General features: G+C 35.0%; 1 protein-coding gene across 2 annotated transcripts in view; it reads right to left on the bottom strand.

The window, feature by feature from the left end:
- Nucleotides 1–1,450: 1,450 nt before the first annotated feature.
- Nucleotides 1,451–25,645, bottom strand: part of HSPE1 (heat shock protein family E (Hsp10) member 1) — a 48,066-nt gene continuing 23,871 nt past the window's right edge. For both annotated transcript variants that reach the window (XM_040228872.1, XM_040228870.1), the window contains 6 exons: nucleotides 19,204–19,304; nucleotides 16,321–16,363; nucleotides 16,044–16,130; nucleotides 5,099–5,178; nucleotides 3,623–3,734; nucleotides 1,451–3,499 (listed from right to left, as the gene is read on the bottom strand). In XM_040228872.1, coding sequence (XP_040084806.1) covers nucleotides 3,368–3,499; nucleotides 3,623–3,734; nucleotides 5,099–5,178; nucleotides 16,044–16,130; nucleotides 16,321–16,363; nucleotides 19,204–19,304 — 555 coding nt within the window. In that variant the 3' untranslated portion in view covers nucleotides 1,451–3,367. The remainder of the gene's footprint in view (nucleotides 3,500–3,622; nucleotides 3,735–5,098; nucleotides 5,179–16,043; nucleotides 16,131–16,320; nucleotides 16,364–19,203; nucleotides 19,305–25,645) is intronic.

Genomic DNA, 25,645 nt, shown 5'->3' on the forward strand with positions numbered 1-25,645 from the left:
TCCCCCAATATTAAGAGGCTCCTAATTAAATCTTTTAGATTAAATCTAACCATTTAGTGAATTTATTTGGATGTTATCTGGTTTTATAGTGTGCCCTACACTAATAATGCCTATTTTTTCAGAAAATGCATTTGGATGTTTTGACCACCTCAAATAACTTGCTAAATGTGTTGTACTAATACATATCCATAGTGTCTGCTTAGTTAACCATCAGCTGTATTCAAAAAATGAGAATCTTTCATGCCTAGCATGGAAGAATCACACCAAGAAACCTTTGCACATTCAAGAAGTATTTAAAAATAAAAGCATATAAAATGTAGCATTTAACTGTACAATAAAATAGGAAACCTTTGGGCAAAAATAGAGCAAAGTACCCAGGGAAAAATTAATTAGTTCTATTACAATGATTTTGACGTCAATAAACGTGTTTGAGACCTTAACAGTTCTTGCTAATAATGCAATTAACTATAGATTTAAAATTTTATTCTGATATTAAAAATATTAACTTGTTAAAAATTTAGGGAATCCCCTGGTGGTCCAGTGGTTGGGACTCCATGTTTTCACTGCCGAGGACTGGGGTTCAGTCTGGTCAGGACTGAACTAGGATTCCATAGGCCATGTGACACAACCAAACACAAAAATTCATTTTAAATTTAATTGAGAAACTATTCTAGAAATGCAAATTTAATACCTCAAGTCAGAGAAAAGAAAATGGACACACACAAAAGAACTGTAACACTTATAGGAACATAAATTATTAAAAATTAGGTACTTTTTTGATATGAGAAAAATGATGAATTGACTATGTAGTCAAAATAATTTTATGAAAAGAAAAATTTAGTTTTTGGATCCATATTGTATAATTCAAACTAAGTGGAGCCTAACTTCTTTATTACACAGAACTATGAGTTTTCTACTCCCCTCCTCTTAGAACAATTACTTTATAAATCAATGGTTTGCCGGGCTCATCAGTTTTTTTAGTACCACCTAAGTACATACATGGACTTCCCTGGTGGCTCAGACAGTAAAGAATCCACCTACAATGCAGGAGACCTTGGTTCGATCCCCAGGTTGGAAAGATCCCTTGGAGGAGGGCATGGCAACCCACTCCAGTCTTCTTGCCTGGAGAAGCCCCATGGACAGAAGAGCCTGGTGGGCCAGAGTTCATGGTCGCATAGAGCTGGACATGACTGAGAGACTAACACAGCATAACACAGCACATATACATTTATATTTTCAAAATTCTGTGGACAAAATTTTCAAAATTCTACGAATTTTTTTAAGGAAAAACAGTAATTGTTTCACTTCTGTCTTACCTGATACAGTGACTCAACTTTACAATGCAAGAATATGAATGTCAATATGAATACAAAAGCAAGACTACAAACTGATGTTTTCTTTGGGGTATTTTTTTTTTATGATCAATTCCAAACACATAGTACAGGGAAGATGGAATGAGTAAGAAAAAAAATTTTTATTTCCCCATTAACACCAAGTCATATTATTCAAAATGTGTTTCAGAATACTTAGCCAGATCACCAAATCCCAGCCACTGCCTTAGTTCAAATGTTCACTAATAGTCAAGCAACAGAAATCCATTGAGACTTTTTATACAGAGAGAAGAGCTACATTGCTATATATAATTTATTAACTTGGTTTAGTTTCTCGATATTTAGCAAGTTTGTGTAAAAATTACTATTCCCATTGGTTCATAGTTACATTAATATAAATGCATAATTTCAAAGCAAATTTTCCTTTCACCATGAATATAAAACTTCTTAAAGAGAGTGTGGATTGGGACAAAATAATGACTGGCTGCTGGAATAGCATTGTTCAAAGCCAAATATACTGGCAGGATCAAAAAGCATAAATATATATACAAACTCTCAGGATGCTACTGTTTTCCACATCTTTGCAATACATACTTGTAGCATGGTATGAATTATTTCCTCCAACTTGAAAAAAAAAATTACTACATTTTAATCTTCATTTCAAAATAACTCATTCAAATGAAGAAGAAGTTCATTTGTTAATTCTGTTCAAAAGATGGATTTAAATATTTTCTTCACTACATGTACAAATTTTTTTTAACCTAAGTGTCTCATTACAACCAGTTCAGCAATAAGACCTCTAGTGCTTTGTTAGAAAACTGCATTCAATAGCTACGATTGTAAAATCTATGGTTGAATCCTTAAGACACTGAATTATAACCAAGTCCAAAAAATGTATGAGCATTCAACAATATCTTTGGAACCTGTGAATTACTGCAAAAAAATTTTACATGTCCATATAATTCAAACATAAACTTTGTGGAGAAGGGGTGTAAAATAAATACTATAGTATTTTCCAACTCTATTTAAGTGCTGCCTAAACGGTTAGATGTGAAGATTAATATTACTAACATTATTAGTCAAGCTATTTCAAAGACTGTTTTCCAAGTAATGAGAACAATTTTGCAAAGCAAAGATAAGCAAGAGCCTATGCCAATACATTTTTTCCTGTAGTGTAATGTAATTGCTAATATGAGGTATAATCTGTAAGCAATTAATACAAATATAAATAGGTATAAGTCACCACTAAATCACAGTCTGGTGAAAAGCTTCTCAGGTATGTAGTTTGAGGAGGGAGTTAAGGGAAATGGAGAGAAGGGAAGGACAGGGCAGGTTTCCACTGGGAACATCATTTACACTCTTTATCATTTTCACTATCTTGTATGTAACTATCCACTGATGCAGAAAGGTAAATCCTTTCTAAGTATGCTGGTCTAGAATATACTTTGTGTAGCATAGTAAGATTACTTAAGTATTACTGATGCTTTATTTGCATTTATACTTGGATATACACATAATTATATGTATATCAAAAACTATAAACAGAATTTAAAAACACTTTTATCTCATTTTAGAAAACTTATTAAGATAGAACTATGTGCTACAGAATTTCCTAGAATATCTAAACTCAGGTATAAAACCAAAGGAAAACATTACTATGTCTTTAGTATAAATGGTTTGTGTGAAACCTCAAGCTTACTCATCTTTTTATAGATGTGTTTATTTGATGAGGATTGTGATCCAATGATTGTTTAGCAGCAATTTTACCAAACTGTAAATTCTTTTATTAACAGGCATTATAAACATAATACTAATCTTATTTAAAAACCATGAGTGCCACACCAGTGAATATACAGCTCATGAATAACTTAAAAAGTATTTCCCATTTTAAAAGGCAACACTCAGCATACAAAAACCTATACTAAACAAAGAAGCTATAATATGGATACATGATTGATGTGTCTAAAATGATATATATACAGTACATAATTAATGTTAATTATGTGATCAGTACATTTTTTTCTATATGATTCCCTTCATGCTTCACTTTCCCCAGAAACTGAATTCTGAACTTCTTCTTCTAAAATTGGTACAATCAGGTTATCCTTGGACATCAAATTATATTTCATCACAAATTTAGTAAACCGATGACACAAAAATGTTTCATTCTGAGGAGAGAAAAAAAATTATTTCAACTTACTACTCAAAACCAAATAAATGAGACATATATCAACATATATTACTGTCATTCTCATAAGAATGTACCAGGACAATTAGTGAAATATACTTACTTCATATTCATCAAATATCTGCCGGTGATGAAAATAAGCATGTGAAAATATTCTGTAAATCCTACGGCATACTGATCCTAGTTTTGCTACAGATGATTCCTTTATGCTAACTCTAGAAATAGAAAAGAAATCATAGATTCATAGAGCTAGACAGATCTTAGGAACAATATAGTCCAATCTTTTCAATTCACAAGAGCAGAAACTGACACCAGAGAAAAGTAAGTGACCAGTCCAGTTCACAGTGCTAGTAAGTGGAAAGGGCAAGACCAAAACTCTTGTTCCTCACTCCTAACTTCACTACCTAACCATAGCGCCCAAGAAATTCAGAATTATAATTCTGAGACTTTGTTAAAGTTTAATGCAACTAAAACAAACCTTGGCAAAACTTACTAAAAACATGTTTTTGATATTTACACTCTGTCCACTAGAGCAAATTAAAACTACTAAAAGGAATTATCATTTTATTCTACGGAACTCAATTTTAATGTATGTTTGAGAAATAAAAACTGCCTATTTGTTTTCTTTTTTAAAATGTATACAGGATACTAAGGCAAAACCATTATTTTTTACATATTTTATGCCAGCTCTTTGAAGTCAGTGATATTTAGGTGAAAAAGTCTCCAAATCTATTCACTCGGTAACAAACATCTTAAGAGATTAAAAAACCAGTCACAAACCTCAACAATAATATATTACAGTTATGCACAGGCTTCATCCCCGATCTTAAAAATCTAAAAGCAAGGATAAGGACTCCTTCAAAAATTATCAGTCCAATAGAGAACAGACTAAGGGGGAGGAAGAGGATTGGAGAGGGATGGAGTGGGAGTTTGGGAATAACAGATGCAAACTGCTATATACAGAATGGATAAACAATGAGGTCCTCCTGTATAGCACAAGGGAACTATATTCAGTATCCTGTGATAAACCACAATGGAAAAGAATATGAAAAAGAATGTGTGTGTGTATATATATATATGTAAAACTGAGTCACTTCACTGTACAGCAGTAACTAACACAACACTGTAAATCAACCATACTTCAATTAAAAAGAAAAACAGGCTGGAAATGCACAGAACATACTTAAGAAAAAAAAAATAAGCAGTCCAACTTAGGAAAGTCTGCTCTTTAGCATGCTGTCTACGAGGACGCTCACTTTACCAAAGTGTCAAGTAAGCAAGTGTGTAAATATCCCAACCCTAAAGCTTGAGAGGGAGAGCCCTGGAAAATGACACACAGTAGCAGGAACTACTCATGACTGAACTGGCCAGTGAGCTTTGGGAGCTGAGCCCTGATGCCTTTAGTTTAATCACAATCTTAATTTCAAAACGTGAATAATTCTGGACAAGTCAAATATACAACAGATAAAAAATAAAGTTTACAGAATACAATGCATTAATGAGCAAACTAGTTTTAGTTTTAAAAACATCAATCTTTAAATCCAAAAAGTTTAATACCTCATTTAAAGGTTTTATTTACCTGCTGGGAAAATATTTATTGCTATTCAGAAGACATGCAGCACCATCAAGTGTGTGTCTAGTGTAGTCTATAGCAGGACACTATAAAATAAAGGATATAAAATGCATAAACAATGAGTTCTGCCTCTAAAATTAGGTATATTTATTGCATAGGTATCTTAATCCAAAACCTCCAAGCATATTCTAAGGAAATGTTCCTTACAATATCAGAATGACTGTAAAATTCAATGTTATGTCAATAAATAAGGCTTTATTATCCCCTCAACTATAATACCCAGCTTATAGTAAATAAGTGAATCAGTCTCCCAATTTCTCACTCTCAATATTGTACCTACATGAAAACAATGCTTCCTTCGAGTTAGGAAGAACATCTGATTATCTAATCTAACTCTCTGGCTTTACAAATGAGGAAACTGGTCAGTTTGCAAATGATGCACAGGATTCTTACCAGATCTTCAAAATCTATGGGAACTCCCTGGCTGTCCAGGTGGTTAGGACTCCACACTCTCATTGCTGAGGGCCCAGGTTCAATCTCTGGTCAATGAACTAAGTAAGATCCCACAAGCTGCACGGTGCAGCCATAAAAAAACAAAATAAAACAAAAAAATCTATAGGCAAGGATAAGGAATTCCTCAAAACAAGCAGACCAACTTAGGAAAGTCTTGTCTTTAGGCAGGCTAAGAAGATGCTGACTCTGTACAACAGAAATTCAAGTAAACAAGCGTGCAAATATCCCAACTCTAAAGGATGAGAGAGACAACACCTGAAGAATGATGCACAGCAACAGGGACTACCCTTGACTTCTGGTCAATGATTTACACTAGAGGACATAGTTAGAAAGAAGGATTTAAAAACCATAACCCAGATATACTGATTCCTAGTCCACTGGTTTATACTTTACCAAGTGGCCCAGCAGCCTTCTTCACAAATACCTCCAAAGATCACTGTCAGAATTGTAAAGTAAAAATTAAAAATAAATAAATAAATTAAAAAATAAAAAAAAAAAACAAAGATCACTGTCTTCTTACATCCTAAAAAGTATGCCTTACTAAGTTGCTGGTACTCTAATTCCAATCTAGTAGCTCTATAAAAATTTTTCTCCCTGAACCTCCTTTGCAATTTAATATGAAATCTGAAATTTCTTTACATTTTAATAAACCTGTCTTACTCTATTCCATTTATCAGAAAATGAAACTGATTTGTCTCACAGCAAATCAATCAAAGGAAAGATAAAACTGCAAAGTAATTATTCTCATTCAGTTCTTCTGAGGGCAGGGAGTGAGAAGCATCAAAAGAAACGAAGATGCAGAGTGAACCAGGGAACCAACAAGAAACAAATAAGACTAGAGAAAGAAAGAAAAATGACTCTAATTCTACTCAGTAATCAGAATATTTTTCAAGTGCTGAGAATGAAATTGGCGTTTTAAAACGCAGTAACTACTCAACACGGCTAAGTACAGTACATGGCAAATACAGATTTCAGTTCCGTTCAGTTCAGTCTCTCAGTCGTGTCCGACTCTTTGCGACCCCATGAATCGCAGCACGCCAGGCCTCCCTGTCCCTCACCAACTCCCAGAGTTCACTCAGACTCGCATCCATCGAGTCAGTGATGCCATCCAGCCATCTCATCCTCTGTCATCCCCTTCTCCTCCTGCCCCCAATCCCTCCCAGCATCAGAGTCTTTTCCAATGAGTCAACTCTTCGCATGAGGTGGCCAAAGTACTGGAGTTTCAACTTTAGCATCATTCCTTCCAAAGAAACCCCAGGGCTGATCTCCTTCAGAATGGACTGGTTGGATCTCCTTGCAGTCCAAGGGACTCTCAAGAGTCTTCTCCAACACCACAGTTCAAAACCATCAATTCTTTGGCGCTCAGCTTTCTTCACAGTCCAACTCTCACATGCATACATGACCACAGGAAAAACCACAGCCTTGACTAGATGGACCTTTGTTGGCAAAGTAATGTCTCTGCTTTTCAATATGCTATCTAGGTTGGTCATAACTTTTCTTCCAAGGAGTAAGTGTCTTTTAATTTCATGGCTGCAATCACCATCTGCAGTGATTTTGGAGCCCCAAAATATAAAGTCTGACACTGTTTCCCAATCTATTTCCCATGAAGTGATGGGAACAGATACCATGATCTTTGTTTTCTGAATGTTGAGCTTTAAGCCAACTTCTTCACTCTTCTTCACTTTCATCAAGAGGCTTTTTAGCTCCTCTTTACTTTCTGCCATAAGGGTGGTGTCATCTGCATATCTGAGGTTACTGAGATTTCTCCCGGAAATCTTGATTCCACCTTGTACTTCTTCCAGCCCAGCATTTCTCATGATGTACTCTGCACATAAGTTAAATAAGCAGGGTGACAATATACAGCCTTGACGTACTCCTTTTCCTATTTGGAACCAGTCTGTTGTTCCATGTCCAGTTCAAACTGTTGATTCCTGACCTGCATAGAAATTTCTCAAGAGGCAGGTCAGGTGGTCTGGTATTCCCATCTCTTTCAGAACTTTCTACAGTTTATTGTGATCCACAGAGTCAAAGGCTTTGGCATAGTCAATAAAGCAGAAATAGATGTTTTTCTGGAACTCTCTTGCTTTTTCCATGATCCAGTGGATGTTGGAAATTTGATCTCTGGTTCCTCTGCTTTTTCTAAAACCAGCTTGAACATCAGGAATTTCATGGTTCACATATTGCTGAAGCCTGGCTTGGAGAATTTTGAGCATTACTTTACTAGTGTGTGAGATGAGTGCAATTGTGCGGTAGTTTAAGCATTCTTTGGCATTGCCTTTCTTTGGGATTGGAATGAAAACTGACCTTTTCCTGTCCTGTGGCCACTGCTGAGTTTTCCCAATTTGCTGGCATATTGAGTGCAGCACTTTCACAGCATCATCTTTCAGGATTTGAAACAGCTCAACTGGAATTTCATCACCTCCACTAGCTTTGTTCGTAGTGATGCTTTCTAAGGCCCACTTGACTTCACATTCCAGGATGTCTGGCTCTAGGTGAGTGACCACACCATCGTGATTATCTGGTTAATTAAAGCATCTGCCTACAATGCGGGAGACCTGGATTCAATCCCTGGGTCAGAAAGATCTCCTGGAGAAGGAAATGGCAACCCACTCCAGTATTCTTGCCTAGAAAAACCCAGTGACGGAGGAACCTTGGAGTCCATGGGGCTGCAAAGAGTCGGACATGACTGAGCAACTTCACTTTCTTTTAGGGCTTCCCTGGTGACTCAGATGGTAAATACAGATTAATATACACCAAAAAAAAAAAAAAGGTACATCCTCTTTCAGCCATCTTTCTGTGCCACCGTAATGGTGCACATGTATGTCCTGGCTGACGCTCTCAAGAGTATCACCAATACCAAAAAGAGAGGCTAATACCAGGTGCTCCAAAGTCACAGTCAGGATTCTAACTGTGATGATGAAGCATGGCTACACTGGAGAATTTGAAATCATTGATAACAGGGCTGGGAAAATTGTTGTGAACCTCACAGGCAGGCTACATAAGTGTGGAGCGATCAGCCTCAGATTTGATGTGCAACTCTAAGATCTAAAAGAATGGCAGAATAACCTGCGCCCATCCCGTCAGTTTGGTTTCATTGTACTGACAACCTCGGCTGGCATCACGGACCATGAAGAAGCAAGACAAAAACACACAGGAGGGAAAATCCTTGGATTCTTTCCAGCGATGTAATGCATACGAATAAAATGCCTCAGAGGAAAAAAAATGTACATCCACAGGAATTTTGTGGCTAGTAGACTGTCTAAAACAGTAACAAGAGCAGTATTTACTGAAAAAAGTATCTTTATCCATATATATGACTACAAGGTGATTTGGTCAAAGACAAACATCCCAAGTCATTGTAATTCTCATTCATATTGGTCACTTGGATGTACCATTAAGTCAGCATGGAAATACAATGCAAGCTACATGTTTAATTTAAATATTCTAGTATCCACATTAAATAGGTTAAAAAAAAATGTGAAGTTAATTTTAATGATGTATTTTATTTAACTCCATATAGCCAAAATTATCGTTTTAACATAATTGATAGAAAAATTGCTAATGAGCTTCTGTGTGGTTTTTTTTTAGAAGGAGTTTAGACTTTATGTGATGAACTCTACAGACCACTGAAAAAGACAGGGACAATATCAGAGGTAGACTTTTCAAAGATTCAAGTGATGCACTAAGGAGATGTGGATTTAGAATAAGGAAATAAATTAGAAGCTATTCAGCAGAGTCTGACCTGACTGTTAACGCAGCTTAAATAACACTGGGAAAGAAGAAAGATTTTATGGAGAGGCTATGATGATAATAGCCAAGCCGTACATAGCACCTAAGCTCTGGGCACTGTTTAAAGCCTTTATATGTATTAACTCTATTTATTCTCCACAACAACCCTACAAGGTAGGTTATGTTTCCCACTTTGCAGATAAGAAAACTAAAGCAATGAATTAAGGACTTGCCTAAAGACTCACAGCAGAGTCAAAGTATAACATGTTGACTCTTGAATATAGTGGACAAAAAGAAAGAAATCTATTTTCCTGAGTCATGAGGATATATGGAAAGTCCCTGAAGAGAGTTAAAATCTGATAAGACTCTCCCCACATACATTCCAAGATGCCAGGCCACAAGGTAGAATTTCTGTGTTCAGGTCATTACTGCTCCCTTAAGGTCACAAAAAAGTCCAAGTAGTGTATGTGCTTTCTTTCTCCTTTTAGGGGCCTGTTCCCAGGAGAATGGGGATATTTTAAAGTTAACATATAATTCACATACCACAAAATCTCTTTTAAAGTGTAAAATTCAATAGTTTTTAGTATATTCACAAAATTATGTAACCATTATCAACTACATTCCATATCATTTTCATCACCCCCAAAAGAAACCCAATATTAATTAGCAGTCATTTCTCCTTCTCTCTTCCCCTCAATCCTAAACAACTGACCTACCTTCTATCTTCTCTGAAATTACCTATTCTGAATATTTCCTAGAATGTGGACTTTTGTGTCATTCAGCATGTTTTCAAGGCTCATGAATAGTGCAGCATGAATCAATACTCATTATTTTCTTAATTCAAAACATTTTTAGACTTGGCTTTTAATATATATATGAAATACTTGAAAATGTTTTTCCCTCTACAGATTTCATTCCTTTTTAAGGCTAAATAATATTCCATTGTATACATATACCACATGTTGTGTATTTACTCATCAGTTGATGGAAATTTGGTTATTTCCATTCTTGGATATTGTGATTCACGTGACTGTGAGCTTTATTAGTGCACAAGTATTGTCTGGATCTATGTTTTTCATTTGAGTATATACCTAAAAGTAGAATTGGTAAGCCATATAGTAACTCTATACCTGTTATTTTGAGGAACTTTCAAACTGTTTCCAAAGCCAGTATTTTACAAATCCATTGTCTGTGTATAAGGGTTCCATCTTCTTCACATCCTGGCCAACACTTATTATTTTAGTCATTTCAGTGGGTAAAGTGTATGTCAATTTTATGAGTGGATCTTTTTTCCACTTTGAAAAACCTGTGGTAAAATTTGCCATATTAACCTTTATTTTTGGCAGTACCACATATGGGCATATGGAATCTCAGTTCCTCAACCAGAGATTGAACTTGTGCCCTCTGGAATGGAAGTATGGAGTCCTAACCACTGGACCACCAGGGAATTCCCATTCCATTTTAAACATTTTTAAACGTACAATTCAGTGGCATTAGTTACATTCACTATTGTGCAGCCATCTATACTATCTGTTTTAAACCAAAGGTTTTTCCTCATTCCAAATAGAAACTATAACCATTTAAGTAGTAATTTCCCCACATTCTCAATCCCCAGCCCTGACAACCTCTAATCTACTTTCAGGCTCTATGAATTTGTCCTTTCTAGATATATAAGTGAAATCATACCATAACTGTTCTTTTGTGTCTGGCTTAGTTCACTTAGCATAATGTCCTTCAGGTTCATTCATGTTATATATAGCATATATCAGAACTTCACCCCCTTTTATGGCTGAATAATATTCCATTGTATGTATTTATATCCATCACATTTTTATTTCTCCATTCTCATGTGGTTTTGATATGCATTTAGCCTAATTACTAATGATGATGAACACCTTTTCATGTACTTACTGACCATTTGTATATTTCTTTAGAGAAATATCCATTCAAATCCTTTGTTCATTTTAGGGACTTCCCTGGCAGTCCAGTAGTTAGGACTCCATGCTTTCAATGCCATGGCCATGGGTTCAATCCCTGGTTGGAAAACTAAGATCCTATAAGCTGCACTGAGCAAGCAGAAAAAAAAAAATTCTTTGCTCATTTTAATATTAAGTTGTCTTTTAGTTGTTTCGTAATAGCTCTTTATATATTCTGGACACTAGACCCTTAACAGAGATATAATTTACAAAAATATTTTCTCTAGTTATGTACATTGTCTTTTCATTTTCTTGACAGTGTCCTTTAAAGCACAACCATTTTTATTTTCTATGAAATCTGACTTATATATCTTCTTCCACCACTGAGCTTTTGGTATCATATCTAAGAAATCACTGCCTAGTCCAAGGTCATGAAAATTTATACCTATTTTTTCCCCCAAGAGTTTTACAGTTTTAGCTCTTACATTGAGGTGTTTGATTTCCACTGTGAGCTAATTTCTGTATATGGTGTGAGGTAGAGGGTCTAAATTCATTATTTTGTATGTAGTTATCCAGTTAACTCTCAATGAGATATTTTACATTGTCCCTTTGTACTAAATATTTGAAGTCAGTATGGATTTTATACTTAAAGAACATCTCAATTTAGACTATCCACATTAAGTGTTCCACAGCCAAATGTTTTATGGCTACTGTTTCAAACAGCATAACTTTAGATTGATTTCTAAATTTTTTTCTTTTTGGAATTAGAGGAAGAGTTTTGCCTTAATTTAGCTGCCTCCCTCCACCTCCTCCAATTAATTCTCAATTAACTGATCCTACTCTGCATCATAACAGCAAACATTTGGCAAAATATGGCCAAAATAGTATGTTACAAATAGTAAGTAATGTGTTCAAACTTTTATAAATTATATTTTACCAAATATATATTTATAATGCTACTGCAAGTAATCACAATCTGCATATGACTGAAAGGACTAATGGATAATAACAAGTTATAATCTTCATTGCTTATAATCACTGTTTGTACAGTTAACTCTATTTGCTGCAATGCCTCTCTGTAATTTTGAAGGACCTTGAGTAAATCATCACTGCTGCTGAGTACTCTGTGCCTCTTCCACTTTAGAATCTGCCAGTGCTTTTAATTTGTAACAACTTTCTTAGCTACTAATCTCTGTTGCTATCATTTAACTACGTAAAATTATTTCGAAAGGATTCAAAAAGTGTCCTCTCAAGATTTTCTTTTGTTTGTATTTTTACAATAATCCCATCCCTCAAAACTACCATTTGGAAAATACACTACCACCATCCCTTGAAACATGGAAAATCTAGTGGAGCTGGTCTTTAGCAAGCAGTGTTGTACTTTTAAGATTCACTCACAGGATATAATTCTGATGATTATTCTATCTTACATTTAACATAACTCAAAAAAAAAATTTCCCTGGTGGCTCAGTGATAAAGAATCTGCCTGCCAATGGAACAGACACAGGTTCAATCCCTGGGTCGGGAATATCCCCTGGATAAAGAAATGGCAATCCACTCGATTATTCTTGACTGGGAAATCCCATAGACAGAGGAGCCTCACAGGCTCCTCCTCTAGTCCTCCTCAAAAAAGTTGAACACAACTGAACAACAGCAACAAAGAGAAAAGTGGATGTAGTAATGACTTTGTATGTATATGTCTCACAATACAAGACACACTGGATGGCTTTCCCACATTAAAGTGAGAATAACGCATCTTTACTATTGCCAAAGTGACACTAGCTTCTTGGGATTCAATTTTCTAATAGGAAGGATCACATCATGTACTATGCTAGAGAGTCAATTCCAGTGAATTATCAATGAAACTGCTATGATTTTCCCAGATATAGAATGACACACAATCTTAATATTGCTTCAATTTATTAACTAAAAAAAAAGTAATATCATGAGTGAAGTCAATATTGAAAAATAAGTACTACTAGCTTAGATAGGTATCAGATACTTCTTATTTTGGAGAATTAACCTTTTCAAACAAAAGGACATCAAACATTGATTTTCCAACTAAAGAATTAACTGGCTTTAAGCTTTAGTGGTCTGTCAATATAATAATCAAAAGTCTATAATCCTACAGCACAGGGTTAACTCAGTTATTTTCAATGAGTCGATGTCATGTAAAAACTAATTACTACAGATTAAAAGGGAAGGCAGATCAAGGGAAATGTAATGCATATTTTTAAGCAAACTAGTTATAAAGGACATTTTTGAAACAACTAAGGAAAACTGAATGTGTACTACATGTCAGATGACATGAATTATTTAAAACAAAAAATCTTCTATAAACAATTGCAACTTCCTATACTCTCACCTTAACAAAAACAAAAAAAGGAGAAAACAACATGGGTGAGATTTTCAGTAAGACCAATTATGGAAGGAAAATCATTATGGTGGGTTTCAAATAAATAGTAAGAAATATTAATGTAGAAAAAAAAACACTGACCTATAAAACTCAACATTTCTATTTGATAGACTAGTAATCTAGTAATCAATTACTATCAACTAGTAATCACCAACAGTTATTCCTATAAAAAGAAATTAAAAGTAAACCAAAATATCTAAACACATGTATTTCATCCATTACACATTAGATATCAACACAATATGACAGGTGTTATTATGTCATAGTCAATGAATCGTAAGTTCTAGTCAATTTAATTGTCCAGTTACAAGAAATGATACTATACAAACAAATGGAAAGATATACCATGTTCATGGATTAGAAGAATTAATACTGTTAAAATGACCGTACTTCCAAAGGCAATCTATATACTCAATGCAATCCATATCAAAATACTTATGGCATTTTTAACAGAACTAAAACAAATAATTCTAAAATTTCTATGGAAATACAGAAGACCCCACATATCCAAAACAATCTTAAGAAATAATGACAAAGCTGGAGATACCAAGTGCCTGATTTGAAACTATACTACAAAGCTATATAATCAAAACAGTATGTTAATGGCACAAAAACAGATACATAGGGAAGAGAATAGAGATCCCAGAAATAAACCCACACTTACATGGTCAGTTGTCTATAACAAAAGAGGCAATATATACACTAGGGTAAAGAAAGTCTCTTCAATAAATGGTGCTGGGAAAATTGGACAGCTACATACAAAAGAGTCAAACTGGATTACTTACACCATATACAAAAATAAACTCAAAATGGATTTAGATTTATATGTCAGATGAGAAACCATAAAACTCCTAGAAGAAAAAAAGGGAAGTACACTCTTTGACAATCAGGTTAAAAAATGGGCAGAAGACCTGAATACACATTTTCCCAAAAGAAGACATACAGATGGCCAACAGACACATGTAAAGATACTCAACATTACTAATTATCGAGGAAATGCAAATCAAACCAGAATAGGTTACTACCTCACATTTGTCAAAAAGATTACCAACAAAAAAACAAGGACTTCCCTGGCAGTCCAGTGGTTAAGAATCTGCGCTTCCACTACAGGGGGCACGAGTTCAATCCCTGCTTGGGGAACTGAGATCCCACATGCTGTGCAGTATGGCCCACCCCTCAAAAAAGGACAAAAGATAAGTACTGTTCAGGAGATATGGGAACCCTCCTGCACCACTGCACAGAATGTAAACTGGTACAACCACTACGGAAAACAGTACAGCGGTTCCTCAAAAAATGAAAAATGTAAACTGCCATACAACCCAGCAACTGCCCAAAGAAACAAAAACACTAATCAAACAGATACATGCACGCCCCTGTTCACTGAAGCGTTATTTATAGTAGCCCAGACATGGAAGCAGGGTCTCTCTGATGCTCAGTGGTAAAGAATCCACCTGACAATGCAGGAGATGCAGGTTTGATCTGAGTCAGGAAGATCATCTAGAGGAGGGAGTGGCAACCCACTCCAGTGTTCCTGCCTGGGAAATCCCACGGACAGAGGAACCTGGTGAGCTACAGTCCATGGAGTTACAAGGGTCAAACACAACAGCGACTAAACAACAATGATGACAACAAAGATACGGAAACAATCTAAGTGTGCATATAAAGAAGATGTGGTATACACACTGGCATAAAAGAATGAAATTTTGCCATTTGCAAAAGTGTAGATGGACCTAGAGGGTATTATGCTACGTGAAAAAAGTCAGAGAAAGGCAAATACCATATGATTTCACTTGTATGCGGAATCTAAAAACAAAACAAGACAGAGAAAGACAAATACCATATGATTTCACTTATAAGTGGAATCTAAAAAAACAAAAGTGAAGAAACAATAAAACAGAAGTCATAGATACAAAGAACAAAAGTGGTTGCCAGAGGGGAGATAGAAATGAATGAAACAGGTGAGGAAGATTAAAAGGTATAAACTGCCAGTTACAAAATAAATGAGTCCTAGCAATGAAATGTACAACATGAGAAACACTCTCAATAATTCTGTAGTAACTCTGTATGATGATAGATGGTAAACTAAACTTATCACGGTGATCACTTTGTAATTTAGAGAAATATCAAATCAGTATGCTTTACTCCTGAAACTAACATAGTGTAGGTTAATGATATTTTAATTAAAAAATTTTCAAAAGATACTAATCAAAAGAAATCCTAAAGTAACACTGTGACAATAACCTTGCATCAAAGAACTCTAAATCAAAGAGCAAAATAAACAGTGACCTAAAAACTCAAAAAAAATTTGTCTACCATTGTCTTGAAGAGATTTAGGTTACAATGAATTTATTAGTCGTTCAACTTTATACATTCTCACCTCTTTTGGTGTTTTATGAGCTGCACAAAGAAAAATCCACTGTTCAGTTGCCGTCATCTGAGTGCAGGTATCTGGATGGCATTCACTCTGTTAAAAATTATTACACTTATTAACATGTAAAATAACAATGAAAAAGTTTATCAATTGAGTTGCTACATTTTGTACAAAATTCTAGAATAAATTACGAATTCTAGATGTCTTTCTAAGCACATTAATTTATAAAAACAGGAAAAAAAATCAGAACTTTCAATTAGTTTTAAGTTAAAGAAAATATTACCTGAAGTTTGACAGCAAGTCCATTTAGCTCAAGACAGAATTGCCTAAAAAGGTAAATATATAAATGAAAAAGCCTTATCTCTTCTCCATATTATCTTTAGAATATTAATTGTAAAAAAAAAATACCATCCTTTCTCATCACTATTATCAATACCACTTAAACTTACATGGCACATTCCTTACAAAGACATGCACATTAGTAAACAAAACCCAAAACTAACAACCCTAATAACAACATTCAATATCAGTGTTCAGTGAGTTGATCACTTTACACACTAGAAATTGGTATAATTTTTCTGAGAAATAATCTGAAAATATTTACCAAGAACCTTACAAAGTGTGTATTTTTTGACTAAGTCATTCTCTTAAGGATCTATTCTAACAAAACAATCAGAACTGCAATCTAGATATATGTACAAAGATGTTCACTTAAACTCTATACATAAAAAACTTCTTTGAAACATAAATGATTAGCAATTGGAAAATAGTAAAACGTTGATATTACATAAACATACAAAAGATATATACTTATATTCACAGTACGATTCCAGTTATATAAAGATTTATGTGTGTGTATATATCTGAATACAGTTGTCCCTGATCAGAGAAGATTCCACATGCTGCTGGGGCAACTAAACACAACTCGTAAGCCTGTGCTCTAGAGCCTGAGAGCTGAAACTACTGAGCCCACATGCCATGACTGCTGAAGCCAGTGCGCCTGGAGTCTGTGCTGTGCAACAAGAGAAGCCCCGGTCATGAGAAACCCATTTCACCACAACTACAGAGCAGCCTCCACTCACGACAACTAGAAAGGCCCATGCAGCAACAACGACCCAGCATAGCCAACAATGAACTGAAACAATTTTTTTTTAAAAAAAAGAAGAAAGCAAGTTAAAAGACAAAGGTCAAATTATCAGCCATCTATTTCCACTTCAGATGCCTAATAATATGTTGTTCTAAGAGTATACAAATAACACTATTTCTGAATCACTACATAAATCTATACTGCTCAATATCTGTAAGTTGCATGTTTTATGTTTCTGAGTTGTTTTCCACTAAGTAGTAATAAAGACAGATGTTGATAAACAAGTTTCTCACCTAGTCCAATCTACTTATAGCCAACAGGAAAATTAAGCTAACTGATCTGGCAGTGTTATAGGTACAATCGTGGCAAACAGTGTAAACTTAACAGCTTCAAGTTAATTCGACACAGGGCTCACACACATAGTTACACAGCTGAAGGGTCAAACCAGAGCTGACTACACTCTAGTCACTAAGCCCTATACACTGGCATAGGATTGCAGCCATTCAGAGGAAACAGCATCTTTTCCTGATGATAAATATTCAGTGGGAAGTACTGAGAGATTTCACTGAGGTCAAGATTCAATCCCCATTAACATATAATCAACTACATTAACCAGTAATAGCAAGTATTAAGCCTCAAATCAGTAACGTTAAGCATATGCAAAAAAAATCAAACGACTCTGAAAACTCTTTTTGGTTAAAGATGTATACACTATAATAAAGACACAAAACAATATATATGCGATGTATAATATTTAAATTATACAAAACAAAAATAAGTGAATTATACAAAAAAAATATTAAAAAAATAACAAAAGTAGTAACAATAGCACCAGGACAAATGGAATATGCATAAGAAAGATTTTACAAGTTTTGTATAATGCATATTTCACAGTCTAAGTTAAGTAGGGAGGAAAAAGTTTTTTTAGATCTGAAATAAAAACCTTGTAAATTAAAATGAACCCTAACTTTTTAGAAATTACACTTATGGTGTAAAAAAATACCTTTGCTTATTTTCATCATTAATCCCACAGGTAAGTAAGTAGTTATTTTCAAAGTAGATTAAAATATGGCAGAGTATATATCATTCTAAATTGTTTTCTATATTTATAAGAGTGGCATAATACCTACGTATTCATGCTTTCAATGATCATCCATCAAGATGTATTAAAAAAGAAAACCCAATCAAGTAGTCAAGTGACTTGCCCAAGAAACTGGCAGCTTACAAAGAAGTCTTCCCTGAAACTGCTGAACTGTTATGACAAGACACTGTCTTAACAATATCTAGACAAGCCTATAGCATCAAAACAAAACAACAGAAAAAGTACACTGTCTACAAATTGAGGCACTCATCATAGGAAATGTGGTCTAATTTATGCAGGAAAATTCAGATCTCTACTTTACTCTATTATTTAAAAATCAACTCAAAGTAACAAACTTGGATGAACACATATTTCATGCTGCCTTCTCTAACTTATCAATTCCCATTTACAATGGGAAGTTTTTAACTTCAAGAAATAACCTAATTTTAAAAAAAGAAAGAAAGAAATAAACTAGTAACTTCAGGTTACAGCTGCTTCTAAAGTTGACTCATGATTCATTAAAAATCAATTTTTTCATTCAAAGAATATTATTAAAATCTCTAAAACTTATTTCAGGATTACAATTAATCTTCATTTACCAAAGAGAAGACTGGAAATTCATACTAGTTGACACAGTTTGTGTGTGACTCGTAACACATCAGCTATCAAGTCTAGACTAGGCCCTCTAGAGAGAAATAAAGTAGGCAGGTAGTAGGCAGTAAAAATGAGTAGGTACATGGAAATACTGCATCTGTGATTAAAGGATACGATTAAGGAAAACTGTGTAAAATGATAAGAAGGCCCAAATCCGTAAATACAGAAAACAATGAGTAAATAACAATGTTGAAAACTTTATAACACTGAAAACATAAAAGCTTTAGAAACTGGCTTTTTGGTCTACAGTTAAATAATTTATGATTCATAATCATAATTAATATTAAAGGTTATTTTTACTACTAGAAGTACTATTACTATTTTGCTATATCATGAGGACCTACCTTAAATGTTCATACTTCCATACACCTTCATCTTGGCCTTCAGGTGGTTCAAGAATTTTGTCAATATTGGAACAATCTGCTCTTATGTTCTGTTGAATATACTACAAACAAACAAGTTTTATAGTTAATTAAAATATTATACTACACAGTAAATCATACAAGAGTTATTGTTTAACGGGTACAGACTTTCAGTTGGGAAAGATGAAAAAATGCTGAAGACGGAGATGGTTGCACAACAATGTGAATGTACTTGATACCACAAAACCATACACTTAAAAATGACCAATTTTATGTTATGCATTTTTTTTGCCACAATAAGAAAAAGCAGAGTGAATACCGAACAAGAAAATCCAAAGAAATCCATGCCCAGAGGTAGTTAAACTGACAAAAACTAAAAATAAAGAAGCCAGGGGCAGAGGAAGGAACACTTCCAAACTTATTCTATGAGGCCTCAATCACCCTGATACCAAAACCAGGTAAAGACAACACAAAAAAAGAAAATTACAGGCCAAGATCACTGATGAACACAGATGCAAAAATCCTCAACAAAATTCTAGTAAACAGAATTCAACAACACACTAAAAAGCTCATACATGATGATCAAGTTGGGCTTATTCCAGGGATGCAAGGATTCTTCAACATACACAAATCAATGTGATACACCATATTAACAAATTGAAAGATAAAAATCATATGGTCATCTCAATAGATGCAGAAAAAGCCTCTGACAAAATTCAGCACCCACTTATGATAAAAATACTTCAAAAAATGGGCATAGAAGGAACCTACCTCAAAACAGTAAAGGCCATATATGATAAGCATTCCCTAGGAACAAGACAAGGGTGACCACTCTCAATTCAACATAGCTTTGGAAGTCCTAGCGATGGCAATTAGAGAAGAAAAAGAAATAAAAGTAATCAAGATGGGAAAAGAAGAAGTAAAATTCACTGTTTGCTGATGACAAGATACTGTACATAGAAAACCCAAAAGAAACTATCAGAAAATTATTAGAGCTAATCGGAATTCAGCAAAGTCACAGGATACAAGGTCAATACGCAGAAATCACTTGCACTCCTATATACTAACAATGAAAAATCAGAAAGAGAAATTAAGGATCAATCCCACTCACCTTTGCAACAAAAAGAATAAAACATCTAGGAATAAAGAGAATCTCCTTTTATCTCTAAGGAGACAAAAGAACCCATATGGAAAATTATAAGACACTGATGAAAGAAATCAAAGACAACATAAACAGATGGAGAGATAGTCCATGCTCCTGGGCAGGAAGTATTGTGAAAATGACTATACCACCAAATGTAATCTACAGGTTAAATGCGATCCCTATCCAATTACCAATGGTACTTTTCATAGAACATTAACAAAAAATTTCACAGTTCATATGGAAACACAAAAGATCCCGAATAGCCAAAGCAGTCTTGATAAAGAAGAATGGAGCTAAAGGAATCAACCTTCCTGACTTCAGATTATACTACAAAGTTACAGTCATCAAGATAGTATGATACTGGCACAAAAACAGAAATATAGACCAATGGAACAAGATAGAAAGCCCAGAGAGAAACCCACACACCAACGGGTACCTTATTTTTGACAAAGGAGGCAAGAATATACAATGTGGCAAAGATAGCCTCTTTAATAAGTGATGCTGGGAAAACTGGACAGCTACATGCAAAAGAATGAAATTAGAACACTTCCTAATGCCATACACAAAGATAAAATGGATTAAAGACCTAAACGTAAGATCGGAAACTATAAAACTCTTAGAGGAAAATACAGGCAGAACACTCAATGACATAAATCAAAGCTTCTATGACCCACCTTTTAGAGTAATAGAAATAAAAACAAAAATAAACAAGTGGGATCCAATTAAACTTAAAAACTTTTGCACAACAAAGAAAACTACAAACAAGGTGAAAAGACAACCCTCAGAATGGGAGAAAATAATAGCAAAGGAAACAACTGACAAAGAATTAATTTCCAAAATATACAAGCAGTTCATACAACTCAGTATCAGGAAAACAACCCAATCAAAAAGTGGGGAAAAGATCTAAACAAACATTTCTCCAAGGAAGACATACAGACGGCTAACAAACACATGAAAAGATGCTCAACATCGCTCATTATTAGAGAAATGCAAATCAAAACTACAATGAGGTACCACCTCACACCAGTCAGAATGGCCATGAAAAAGTCTACAAACAATAAAAGCTGGATGGGTGTGGCAGTCACTATGGAAGATGGTATGGAGATTCCTTAAAAAACTAGGAATAAAACCACCATATGTGGAGAAGGAAACGGCAACCCACTCCTGTAATCTTGCCTGGAAAACCCCATGGACAGAGGAGCCTGGCAGGCTACAGTCCGTGGCGTCACAAGAGTCAGACATGACTAGACATGACTTAGCGACTAAACCATCTACCACTACAAAGTGAATATATGCCTAAAGATAATGTGTGAAAAGGATATTTGCCATAAACTACTAGTTTTTTGGTGGGAGGATGGGAGTCAAGGAAGACTTGGGGTTATTTTTTCATCAACTTCCATTTTATACTTACTTATATTGGGTCATTATTTTTACTAATACTGTAAAACTATGAAAATGAATAAAATACTAAAAGTTTCATATAGAAAAAAAAAAAAAAAAACCATATGAACCAGTAACCCCACTCCTAGGCATATACCTTAAGGAAACCAAAACTAAAAAAGACACGTGTACCCCAATGTTCACTGCAGCACTATTTACAATAGCTAGAACATGGAACCAACCTAAATGTCCATCGACAGATGAATGGATAAAGAAGCTGTGGTACATATATACAATGGAATACTACTCAGCCATAAAAAAGGAGCGCATTTGAGTCAGTTCTACTGAGGTGGATGAACCTAGAGCCTGTTGTACCGAGTGAAATAAGTCAGAAAGAGAAATAAATTATAGAAATAAACATAATATACTGACTCATATATATGGAATCTAAAAAGATGGTACTGACGAATTTATTTTCAGGGCAGCAATGGAGAAACAGACAGAAAACAAACCTAAGGACACAGGGGGAGGGGAGAAGGGAGAGGGTGAGATGTATGGAGACAGTAACATGGAAATCTGTAACACCATATGTAAAATCAATAGCTAATGGGAATTTGCTGTATGACTCAGGGAACTCAAACAGGGGTTCTGTGACAATCTAGAAGGGTGGGAAGGAGAGGGAGATGGAAGAGAGGTTCGGGAGGCAGTGGACATGGGTGTACCTATGGCTGATTCTTGAAGTATGACAGAAAACAACAAAATTCGGTAAAGCAAATATCCTTCAATTTTAAAAAAATAAATTAAAAAAAAAGATAAAGAAGCCAGGGGAAAAGACATGACCTTAGAATAAGAATTCAAATGAGGGCAGCTTTCTCACCAGAAACCACAGATGACAGGAAGAAATGGCACAATACTTTTAAAGTGCTGAAAGAAAAGCACAGTCAACTCAGAATTCCATATCTAGCAAAAATACCCTTCAAGAATAAAGATACAGATACTCTCAGAGGAAAGAAAACTAAGGAGAATTCCTAGCCAGCAGATGGCTCTAAAAGAATTACTAAAGGAAGTTCTTCAGATAGAAGGAAAAAAATAATACCAGAAAGAAACTTAGAATATCAAGAGCAACAGCAATTATAAATATCTGGGTATAAATATATATTAGACTATTTCCCTCTAATCTTTAAAATATATTTGGCAGATGAAAGCAAAGTATGCAACATTCTCCAACAGGGTTTTCAAGGTATATATTAATAGATGTAATGTAGACAGCTACAGTATAAAGGAGGAGGGTAAAGAAGTCTAAATAATGATAGTTAATGCATTTCAATCAAAGCAGTAAAATACTGACTCTAAATAGATTGTGAAAAGGTAAGCATGTACTTTGTAATTTCTAGAACAATCATCAAAAAATTATATGAAATGTAGCCAAAATTAGAATAAAATAGAATATGCTCAAATAACCCTTAAAAAGGCCGAAAAGGGGAAACAAAAAAAGAGGAAACAAACAAAGGAAAAGTAACAAAATGATAATTTTAAATCTGAACATATCTATCAATAACTACATTAACACTGTTGTTGGTTTAGTTGCTCAGTTGTGTCTGATTCTTTGTAACCCCTTGGATGGTAGCCTACTAGGCTCCTCCATCCATAGGATGTCCAAAGCAAGAAAACTGGAATGGGTTGTCATTTCTTTCTCCAGAGAATCTTCCCAACCCAGGGATTGATTGAATCCATGTCTCTTGCATTGGGAGGTGGATTCTGAGCCACCAGGGAAGCCTATATTGAGATTAAAAGGCCTAAATACGCTAATTAAAAGACAAGGATTGTCAGAAAGAACAGAGAAATATAACCCAACTATACTGTTTACAAGAAACTTACTTCAAATATAATGATATAGGTAGGTTAGAAGTAAAAGGATGGAAAAAAATACACCATACAAACAAATCAAAAGAAAGCTGCAAGGAATGTAAGATAGTTCAACACTAAAAAAAAAATTAACAATATACTACATTAATATTAAAAGGGAAAAAACACACAGTCATTTTAATTAATGCAGACAAGGCATCTGACAAAATCCAACATCCTTCATAATAAAAATACAGAAAATCAGGTATAGGAGAGAAATTCCTCAATATGATAGAGGGCTTTTATAAAAACCAGCAGGCAATGTCATACTCAATGGTGAAAAACTGATAGGTTTCCTTTGCTCTAAAATTAAACATGAGGGAATTCCTAGGTAGTCCAATGGTTAGGACACTACACTTCTACTGCCAAGGGACAGAGTTCAACCTCTGGTCAGAGAATTACAATCCCACAAGGAAAAAAACAAAAAAAATCCAGAAATGAGACAAGAATGCCTGCTTTCACCATTGCTATTCAACACTGTACTTAAATTCTAGCCAGAACAATTAAACAGAAAATAAATAAATAAATAAAAGGCAGAGATGACATGATCCTACATACAGAAACCCCAAAGAATCCACAGGAAAGCTCATAAAGCTAATAAAAGAATTCAACAAAGTAACAGAATACAAGATTAATATAAAAAATAAGTTGTGTTTCAGACCTCCCTGGTGGTATAGTAGATAGGAATCCACCTGTCAATGCAGGGGACATGGGTTCCATCCCCAGTCCAGGAAGATTCCACATGCCTTGGAACAACTAAGCCCGTGCACCACAGTTACCGAGCATGCATTATTAACTCAGAGAAAGCCTGCATGTAGCAACAAAGACCCAGAGCAACCAACAACAACAACAACAAAATATATATATATTATCAGTTGCGTATACCTTCAATGAACAATTCAAAAAGAAAATTAAGAAAGCAACTCTGGAGCTTCCCAGATGGCTCAGCGGTAAAGAATCTGCCTGCCAATGCAGGAGACACAGGTTCAATCCCTGATCTGGGAAGATTCCACATACTGTGGAACAACTGAACCACAACTACTCAGCCCTCATGCAGCAACTACTGAAGCCCACACACCTTAAAAGCCCGTGCTCCACAGCAAGAGAAGCCACAGCAATGAGAAGCCCATGCACGGCAACTACAGAGTCACCCCCACTCTCTGCAGCTAGAGAAAAAGCCCACCCAGCAAAGAAGACCCAGCACAGGAAAAATAAATAAAAGAAAGAAAGAAAAAAAAGAAAGCAACTCCTATATATATCCACACCTATATATAACTGAATCACTTTTCTGTACACTTGAACACTATAAATCAACTATTTACTTCAATAAAAAATATGAAGAAAAAAAGAAAGCAACTCCATCTACAATAGTACTTGAAAGAATAAAATATGGAAGAATTAATTTAAATCAGAAGATTAAATACCTGCATACTGAAAACTACAAAACACTGTTAAAAGTAATTAAAGAAGATCTAAATGAAAGCTATCTTACATCCATCAGTTCAGTTTAGTTTAGTTGCTCAGTTGTGTCCGATTCTTTGCGACTCCATGAATCGCAGCACACCAGTCCTCCCTGTCCATCACCAGCTCTTGGAGTTCACTCAGACTCACATCCATCGAGTCAGTGATACCATCCAGCCATCTCATCCTCTGTCGTCGCCTTCTCCTCCTGCCCCCAATCCCTCCCATTAGAGTCTTTTCCAATGAGTCAACTCTTCACATGAGGTAGCCAAAGTACTGGAGCTTCAGCTTTAGCATCATTCCTTCCAAAGAAATCCCAGGGCTGAACTCCTTCAGAATGGACTAGTTGGATCTCCTTGCAGTCCAAGGGACTCTCAAGAGTCTTCTCCAACACCACAGTTCAAAACCATCAATTCTTCGGCACTCAGCTTTCTTCACAGTCCAACTCTCACATCCATCCATACATGACCACTGGAAAAACCATAGCCTTGACTAGATGGACCTTTGTTGGCAAAGTAATGTCTCTGCTTTTCA

Source organism: Oryx dammah, unplaced genomic scaffold (genome assembly GCF_014754425.2).
Source record: "Oryx dammah isolate SB20612 unplaced genomic scaffold, SCBI_Odam_1.1 HiC_scaffold_27, whole genome shotgun sequence".
NCBI lineage: Eukaryota > Metazoa > Chordata > Mammalia > Artiodactyla > Bovidae > Oryx > Oryx dammah.